At 32.4% G+C, this 9,458-nt stretch overlaps 2 protein-coding genes across 2 annotated transcripts; one reads left to right on the top strand and one right to left on the bottom strand.

Annotated features, from left to right (window-relative positions):
- The first annotated feature begins 1,713 nt into the window (after window positions 1-1,713).
- LOC107002991 (SEC14 cytosolic factor) lies at window positions 1,714-5,968 on the top strand. Its single transcript, XM_015201214.2, has 11 exons — window positions 1,714-1,870; window positions 1,952-1,980; window positions 2,102-2,185; window positions 2,281-2,334; window positions 2,659-2,736; window positions 2,855-2,908; window positions 4,036-4,095; window positions 4,185-4,280; window positions 4,908-5,009; window positions 5,116-5,196; window positions 5,292-5,968. The coding sequence occupies exons 1-11, from the start codon at window positions 1,816-1,818 to the stop codon at window positions 5,613-5,615; spliced, it is 1,017 nt and encodes a 338-aa protein (XP_015056700.1). The 5' UTR covers window positions 1,714-1,815; the 3' UTR covers window positions 5,616-5,968.
- A 55-nt stretch (window positions 5,969-6,023) lies between these two features.
- LOC107002990 (WEB family protein At5g55860-like) lies at window positions 6,024-9,314 on the bottom strand. Its single transcript, XM_015201213.2, has 3 exons — window positions 9,018-9,314; window positions 7,340-7,636; window positions 6,024-7,270 (listed from the first exon to the last, which is right to left on the bottom strand). The coding sequence occupies exons 2-3, from the start codon at window positions 7,616-7,618 to the stop codon at window positions 6,191-6,193; spliced, it is 1,359 nt and encodes a 452-aa protein (XP_015056699.1). The 5' UTR covers window positions 7,619-7,636; window positions 9,018-9,314; the 3' UTR covers window positions 6,024-6,190.
- Window positions 9,315-9,458: the final 144 nt, after the last annotated feature.

Raw genomic sequence — 9,458 nt, 5'->3', positions numbered from 1 at the left:
GAAAATAAAAAAAAAGAAAATCTATTTAGGCTTGACCACCATGCATGACATGAGCTATCAAATTAGTCCCTTTCTTTTTAATTGTGATGTTTAAACTAGCTAGCTTACCATCTCAATTAATTTTATGGAATACTTGTTACTATATATATATATATATATATATATATATAAGTGTTAAAAAATATTTACCATTCAGGTTACTAGAAAAATTTAACCAATATAGCAATTATTTTGTATTAAACTAACATCAACAATTTGAAAGTCTTTATATTTACACCTCTTCCCAATCTTCATCCCAATCACAATTCTGTGTCTATATTCACAATCTCAAACTGTTTTTTTAAAATTTTGTTAAAGTAATTATATTAATATAAATGACAATTGTAATATATTTTAAATTCGAGAGCAAGCATTATTATGAATTCGATACATGTTACTTCAAAACATATAATATATTTCGAAAAATTTAAACGAATTCAAAATTATTTGAATAATTGAAAATCAGGTAAAAAACTTTTGATGTACGCATACTTGTAATACATTTATAATAAAAACATCATATCACTCAATTTTTAATGATACTAATCACGACAATATATTTTATTCATGAATAAATATTTATAATACACATTGCAAATATCACTCACTTTTTAGTAATAATGTCAACCATAATAATTTATAATTTTTTTGCGATTTATATTTAATACATACCGCATTATTATATATTTTGACGGCAAATATCACCTTCCCTCGGAAAAAAGTTAAGAGAGGATTCAAAAATTATATTTTGATTCTTATTTTAAGGTTGTAATTGAAGATTGATATTACAATCTAGAAAAATATAAAGCTCAATGGCATAGAAAATATATAAAGCTCAATGGCAAAAGAATGATGTGATCCCTCATTTTTGCTAGGATATATATTTAAAAAAAATAAATTCTCACCTTTGTTACAATCTATTATTTCCCATCTTTCCTCATCACTATTACTCCATTCTATCACTTTTAATTTTCAATAGTTTCCTTCTTAAAATTAAATTATACGAACTTTAACTAACATATACAATATATTTTTTTCTCATATTAATATACAAAAAAATTTAATTTATAGTACATTTCGTAAAATTTTTGAGTATTTACATTTTTTTGCTTAAAATATCAACTTAATGTAATGTAATTCAACTTTGAAAATTAATCAAAATGACTTTCAAAAAGCGCAACATAACAATTAAAAGTGAACGAAAAAGAATAACTTATGACTTTTTAAAAAAAAGATCATATTTATCTCCTCTTTTTACGATCATAGTTTATTATAATTATTGATGAAACTTCTCTTCTTTCCTTAATTGTTTTTTTACCTATAAATTTTGTAAGAATAAAATAAAAAAATACATCTAAAATCTTCGTATCTTTATTATAATACATCACTTTTTATATATTTTTATCATCGTTACTATAATTTATTATTCACGAATTTTCTCTTTTTTTTAATTTTTTTTTCTTTTGAACAACAAATATGTCTTTAACCGAAAATTATAATTATTATTTTTCTCCTTTTCTTTACCATTTAGAATTTTTCTCTTATTTATATTTAAAATTAGAAAAAATAAACAAATAAAAAAAAAGTATAAAATACAAGTGGTGTATTTGTATAATAGAGTCACGTTGGTTGAATATTGTATTCGTTAAAAGTGTCGGTTGGGTGAGGGAAGTAAATAAAAGTAAAAGCATACCTTCGTTGAATCTTGACCTCGCGATATATTTTATTTACTTTTCTTCATTACCTCTGTCTTCTCTCTTCGTTTCTGTAGTAGCCATGTGTGTGATTTCAGAAGAATCCATCGCTCAGTTTGAAGCTTTAATGGAACAAGGTACATATAATAAACTTCATCATCTTTTTAATTTTGCTATGCTAATGGCTAATTGCTAATTCCATTCATTTTTCTGACCAGTTGATGAACCACTCAAAACTACTTTTCAGGTTCTCTAACTAATTTTTTTTTTACTCTATCAAATCTACCCATAATTTAATTTTGGGTTAATTATCTTCATTTATTTATGTTGACCCAGTTTTTTTTTTTGAATTACAAATTATTGAGCAGAATGTTCATCAAGGTTGTACAAGGGATACATATTTGCGGTTCCTAATAGCAAGAGAGGGAAATGTTGCAAATGCTCATAAAATGGTCAAAATCTATACTTTAAGATTGTTAACTTTTTGAGCAAGCTGATAGATACTGTCTATTAAAAAGATCTCTTTTTTTTTTCCGGAATGTTTCAGTTGGTTGATTCTTTGACTTGGAGAGTCAAAAATGAGATAGATGATATTTTATCGGTGAGTATTATGGAAAATTACACTGTCGTAGCTATATATTACACATTGACACTCCTCAACTTTTTACACGATTTAACTTCTTTGACATTCTGACTCCGGTCTCACCCTCGGCTTAAGTAATTAATTGTATTTTATCATAATGTAAGCTTACCTTAACCTTCCCTACGTTGAGGAGGTTGAGAGATTGTTTCTGATAGATCCTAGGCTCATGTTATTAATTATATTTTATCTTAGTATATTCTTACTATAGTTGAAAATTGTATGTATCTAATTGGCTACTTTGCAAATTACTATATGTTGATTCGTTTGTAATTGTTGTCTCAGAAACCTATCATTCCTACTGAGCTTTACAGATCAATTCGTGATTCTCAACTAATAGGAATGCCAGGTTACACGAAAGAGGTATCCAATTCATGAAATAATGTCGTCACTATAACACATATCATAGCTATCTGATTTCTATTGATGCTCATATGGACTTAATATAACTTTTTGAGAACTCTGTTTCCCTCTTTTTCAGGGCCTTCCGATATTCGCTTTTGGTGCAGGACTCAGCACATATGATAAAGCATCGGTAAGGGTCGTTTAAGATTCTCATCTTCCCTCAAGGCTATAATATTTCATGTGCATTTACTTACTCAAGAACTTGTTGTTAAGTAATGGATGTTTGATTTGTGGATAATGGAGGTCTACTGCTTGGATTAGTTTCAGAGGCAAAAAACAAGAAAACCATCCATATCAAGACCGATCGATGCTATTTATTGTCAAGTCCAATAGCAACACTCTTTTGCAAACAGTTTGCATATATATAGATATTAAATTGCTAAACCTGATACCGTTTCATAATCGATTGGTATTTGAACATTTTTCCTTTACTTTGGTTGGGTGTCAAATGAGCGGGTTGAGTTGAAATTGGAGATATTTAAATTGGGTGTTGGGTCTTGATCCACCCCAAGTTTACTTTGGACTCAAATGGGTTGGACTCAAAACGGGTTGGGTCTTGACCCACCCAATTTGACTCGCTTAATCTCAATAATGTTAATGGATTGTTATTTAAGTTTTATTACCACAATTTGAATTTCATCTGAATAAAATTAGAAAGAAGAAATCACAAATGGATAGATAAATCCTAAAAGATATAATAGATAGTAACTCATACCTTAAATTGGGCTCAATTGATGATTCTTTTAGAATGGGTTAAGGCTTGAGTGGATTGAGATTGAACCCAGTTGAAATTATGTTGAGCCCAATCCTTAAAATTCTGAGCAAGTTACCTATAATTGAGCTCATTTTTGATACCTCTAGTTCTACTTATCAGAGATTAGAGATAAAGCATAAAAGAGGGAAAGTAAAATTGTAAATAGAAGGCCACTTATATATATATTAATTGGTAGTAGTAATAGTAGACCTTTGATCTTTCAATCAGGTCCCTGGTATGTCTTTACTCTGTAGTATTTGGTGTGACTGACTGTTACATCATGGACATGCACTGGGAACTTCCGCGTAATTTGCGCACCTCGTTATACATTTTCCCTTGCCTTTGGCTATTTAGTTCTCAGCTTTTTTCCCCTTATTTGCTGTATCCGTAGCAGGGAGGTTTGAGTGTTTGAACTCGTCCGTTTTCCACGTTTTAATTATTACTTTCATTATTTTGACTATTGTTCTGCTAATATAAATAGTAACTTGAGTTCTTTATATCAGGTCCATTATTATGTGCAATCACACATTCAGATCAATGAATATCGCGATCGTGTGGTTCTGGTAAAAAGGATTCATAAATCACTTCCTTTGTGTATGTCTGTGCGCGCTTTAATCCCTTAAATTTTACTAAGTTGGTTCATATGTCACAGCCTGCTGCAAGTAAGAAGTATGGGAAACATATCAGCAAATCTCTGAAGGTTCTAGATATGACCGGCTTGAAACTTTCAGCTCTAAACCAAATAAAGGTATATTCCCTCAAAAGTTCGAATCTCTTTTAGTTTTGTTCTTTCAAAATATGATGTAATGGACTTATGGTCTAGTTCAATCCCGTAAGCTAGCTAATGAGGGGAGGCTTACCCAAGATCATATTAGGAGACCACAACCCATTCCCTCATTCAGACACGCTTAGGATCGGAAAACTAGAGCGTGAATGATATAGTATGAGAGCACAATATTGAGAAACACAACAAAAGGGATCGACGAGGCTGGCTTTGATAGCATGTCAAGAAATGGTCTTTTGGCCTAATTCAATCTCAGAAGTTAGCTAATGAGGAGAGGATTACCCCATACCGTACAAGGAGACCACAACCCATTTCATCAACCAATAGGGAGTTGATACAGTATTATTTGATTTGTTAAATTGGGGAAGATTTCGATGGTTGCTGATCTTTTATGTAGTTTTTTTCCTTTCCACTTTCGCTAGTGCAAAGAAAACAGATATTTCTTTTGCAGAAGAGTTTGTAATTGCAAGACTTCTGTCTATGTTTAATCATATTGACTGATGTATATCTTTATTTGAGAATTACCTTGGAACTGTTCTTATAGATCTTTGGATAAAAATAGACTAACTGAATGTTATTGCTATCATTCAGCTGTTGACTATAATTTCCACCATTGATGACCTTAATTACCCGGAGAAGGTAGTCGCATACTACATTGTCAATGCTCCCTATATCTTTTCAGCCTGTTGGAAGGTTTGTCTATTATTTATACAATACAATTCTCTTTTCCTTTTCTTTTTTGTTACTCTTTATCAATTATTTCAATTTTCTAATTTGTTGTAACATATGATTTCATTAGGTAGTCAAACCTCTTCTACAGGAGAGAACTCGAAAAAAGGTTCAAGTTTTATCAGGGCGTGGACAGGATGATCTATTGAAGGTATGCAGACCTTACCACTTCCTCGTGAAGTATTGTGTTATTCGTTTTAGAGTTGTTGAGAGATCTAACCATGTCTGGTCTTTTAACTTGTGTAGATCATGGACTATTCGTCACTGCCCCACTTTTGCCGGAGAGAAGGTTCTGGATCTTCCAAATACTCAGGCAGCTCAAATGAAAATTGTTATTCCTTGGATCATCCATTCCACCAGCAACTTTATGATTACATAAAGCAGCAGGCATTGCTTCGCAGACCTGTCCGGCCAGTTAAACAGGGCTCTGTCCATGTGGATATTCCTGATGCTGTCACTGAGGGGACTGAGTTTGTTCAGACGTTGGCATCAGAATTTCAAAAGTTCGGTAAGCAAAATGGACTTTCTCAATCACTAGATGATCTTAATACCAATGATCATCAAGCATAGATAATAAGAGTTTGGGTCATTATGCACTCGCTGACAATTCTGGATTCTCTTGCAAGTATTAATAGCTCGAGCAGTATAGCAGAGGTTTTCTCCTAATTAGACGCCTCACTCAAATTTTATATGTTATAGTAGCACGAGGGGTATTTTCAATATACCAAGTATGTATAGGGGAGATGCGGTTATGTATTATTGTTATGTTAGATGTACATAAGAGGCATATGTTGCCTGAGCTCTTACTAGTCATCGCATGTATTAATAATATAAATTATCCATCACTGATGCTGACCATTTTATGTATTGACACTATGATATAAATAATGTCCAGCACAATCCTGAAAGCTGGTTTGAGGAGATGTGTTTTTTGTTTTTTTTTAAATTAATATGCAGCAGTTGTTATACTAATTATTATTGGAACAAAAAAGAGTTTTATAGACATTTTATACATAGTGCAAACAAATTGGTGAAAGTAACAGAAATGCAGGCAGCATAAAACGGAAAAAGAAAGAACAAATTTTTCATATGGGAGAGCAGCAAGGTTGATTTTTTATTTCTTAAAAAAAAATCTTCCTTTGCTCTTAGAAGAGTCTCCAGCTTCGTTTTCTTGATGCTTTTTTCCGCAATTGGCCCTCAACGGCCTTTTTGGCTGCCTCAGCCATCTCTGTCGCCTTCAAAGCTTCCTTGATTGCAACTTCCATGTCGTGTTTCTCTTTTAGACCTGCCTCCACTTTCATGAGAAGTTCCTTTTCATTGGCAGTGATGTCTTCTACTTGAGCCATGGCAGCGGCAACTTTTGTGTCAGCCTCATTTCTGATTTCTTCGACTTTTTTGTTGAGAGCTTCGTATTTCTCAAATGCTAATTTGATCTTTCCGTCCTCTGTTATGTGAATCTGATCACTTGCGAGTGTCTCTGCAGCTTTCGCCTCTTCAGCCTCTCTTAGTGCAAGTTTCAGTCTTTCCTCTGCCTCCTTGGCTGCAACTTGAGCTGTGACAGCTTCTTGTTTGAGTGATTCCACCTTCCTCTTCATCTCCTCTGCCTCCTTTAGAAACTGATCAGCCTCACTGGTAAACTGTTGGATTGCTTCTCCCTTTGGCTTGCTGTTATCAAGACTTAACCGCAAGTTCTCAGCAAGGGCTTCTGCTTCATCTGCCTTAACTTTAAGTTGAGAGTTATGGCCCTTCAAGGTATCTAACTCTGCTTGAAGAGAATCCACCAGGCTTCTTAACGACCTTTCTTCTGCGACAATATCTTGAAATGTGTTCTTACTAAGATGAAGCTGTGAAGTTGTTTTGGTAAAAGAATCAAGATCTGAGGCACGAACATTGTTAAGTTGTTCTTGTAAGACTTGAATCCCCTTATTAGTTTCCTGTAGATGAGAGTGGAATATGGCTTCTTCCTTAGCTTTTCTAAGAGATTCCATAGACTCTGCAATAGTAACTTGTAGTTGTGTTGCTCGTTCATTCGCAGCTTTGGTTTCCTGAAGAGCTGCTTTCTTTGATTTGTATAATGTTTGTAGCTGAGTTGTGAGCTCCTGCAAAGTAGTCTTGGCATTTTGGAGTTCGCGGAGAGCATGTCCTTTTGTAGTCTCAGTGCTTCTTATCTGTTGTTTGAAGCTGTCAACTTCTCTCAGGGCCAAGTTAAGCTGACTCTCCTTCTCCTGCATCCTCTACACATTACATACAGTATCTCTATATATGCAATATTAAATGAAGTCGAAAATGAATACCTCTTCAGTAGTTTTTGATTTCTTAAATGTGGTGATAGGCTTATTATTATTAGCCTTTTTTGGGGAGCAACCAGAAGTGCCAGTTTCACCAAACAAAGAAACAGCAGCTTTGACAGATTGAAAAGGTGATCTGGTGTCTATCTCTCCGACCTCATGACGACTTGTAGGAGAACCACCTATGGTTCGAGTTACTATTATTCGCGGTGAACCTGATGGACTACTCGTTGGAGAAGGTGTGTATCTTGGAGAACCTCCATTTTGCTTACGGTTTCTTAACATTCTTCTGTCTGCTGAATCCTACATCACAATCCCATCTTATGTTACTTACTCAGTACTCTTCTCTTTTTACAGTTCATGTTAATTCACTATGGTTTACACCTATATATTGAAATACTCAATCACATGAAAATTATTGGAATAAATATGTTGGCTCAATTGAAAAGAGTTTTCAAAATAAAAACTTAGCTTTACATCATCATATATATTAGGGATAATGCACAAGTACCCCCTCAACCTATGCCCGAAATTTCAGAGACACAGTTATACTATACTAAGGATTACCCACCCTAAACTTATTTTATTAATAATTTTTTACCCCTTTTCGGCCAACGTGACACTATCTTTGTGGGTCCAACGTTGGTTGACTTTTTCTTTCAAGCTAGTGCCACGTAGGTTGACAAGGGGTAGAAAACTACTTATAAAGTAAGTTTAGGGGGTAATAGGACCTTAGTATAATATAAGTGTCTCTGGAATTTCGGGCATAGGTTGAGGGGGTACTTGTACATTTTTCCTATATATTACGGAAAGTAGAAAGAAGTCAAGTCAAATTTGGATTACTGTTTTACCTATTTTTTTTTTAAAAAATAAATATTTTACCCTTTTTTAAAAAATAATAATAATAGATCAACTATAGAAGAGCACTGAATTTGCAAATCCCATTGAACATTTTGCTCCAATATGTCAAATTCTCTCTGATTAAGAACTATTTTCTCATTTTTTCTTTTTACTATTTTTGGTTCCTTTACTGTAGATCTTTTAGGTACAGAAGAAAATAATAATACCATTGTCTTTTTATATTTGGAAGACAATAGATCTTTATCACTATGTATAGATTAGAATGAAATAAAGACATATACTATTTTATACATGATAATTTTTATATTTTAGTTTTTATTCTAATTAATGTAAGATGAAGAATACACATCTCCCGAAGATGTTTGGAGATGTTGCCAGAATTCAAATTTGGTATTATTTCATGTAAATTGGTTTCTTTGTAAGTGATTTTTATATTTAAATTCTTAAAGTTTTATTTTTATGTTTTCAAATTGAATATGGAATCTACGTATAAGATACGTAATGAAAGATTATTGAGAATAAGTTATATCAATATATTCATACCATTACATTTTATATTATCTTAAGATATTTCATGCTTGATGGCAAATGCAACATTCCATCGTTAATAAAGTTAATATTGTTATTCTAACGTTTTCTATATGATAATTCAATAATATGGAATAAACATGAAGACTCCAAACAAAACATTTCATAATGAAATAAAGTAGAACCAATATACATATTGCCTATCTTTGAGATTATGATAAAAATAATTACTTCATATTTTTACATTTATAATAAAAAAAAAGGTAGATTTCAAACACCTCTAACTAGTACGTACCTGACAAATAAGCTTGTAACTTGCCTTATTCAAAGTCAGGATCCAAGAGATAGCGTTTATAAGCTAGTTAATTAATGTTTTATCATATGATCTCAATGATATATATCAAGATGTGTCTTTGTGTTTATTACTTAAAGGTAAAAAATATATGAATGTTGTAAAAACTCAAAGTTGCATCTTCTTTTCCCCTGGAAGAAAATTATAAAGAATAAATAGGTTATACAGGGGTAAGAAAAAAGAAGAATCACACAAGACACAGATGGCTATAGTTTCATATGTCTAATTTTTTTTTTTAATTATTGCATTACACAATGCAATGGCAGAATATACCAATTTTTTATTTTTTTTTTCTCTTTGCGAAGTTGTTCATTTCCAAGAGGGGTTTTTGCTGAATAAATGCAAAACCATACAAATGGCTGTTGAGGGAGAAATGGCCAAAAA

Source organism: Solanum pennellii, chromosome 11, assembly GCF_001406875.1.
Source record: "Solanum pennellii chromosome 11, SPENNV200".
NCBI lineage: Eukaryota > Viridiplantae > Streptophyta > Magnoliopsida > Solanales > Solanaceae > Solanum > Solanum pennellii.
This window is presented reverse-complemented; position numbering and strand designations above follow the sequence as displayed.

Bases quoted from the DNA above. Each gene is read 5' to 3' on its own strand.
- LOC107002991 (XM_015201214.2), top strand. From the start codon at position 1,816: ATGTGTGTGATTTCAGAAGAATCCATCGCTCAGTTTGAAGCTTTAATG. The intron at 2,335-2,658 runs GTGAGTATTATG...TTGTTGTCTCAG, and splicing joins AGATAGATGATATTTTATCG to AAACCTATCATTCCTACTGA. The intron at 2,909-4,035 runs GTAAGGGTCGTT...TCTTTATATCAG, and splicing joins GCACATATGATAAAGCATCG to GTCCATTATTATGTGCAATC.
- LOC107002990 (XM_015201213.2), bottom strand. From the start codon at position 7,618: ATGTTAAGAAACCGTAAGCAAAATGGAGGTTCTCCAAGATACACACCT. The intron at 7,271-7,339 runs GTATTCATTTTC...TAGAGGATGCAG, and splicing joins AATCAAAAACTACTGAAGAG to GAGAAGGAGAGTCAGCTTAA.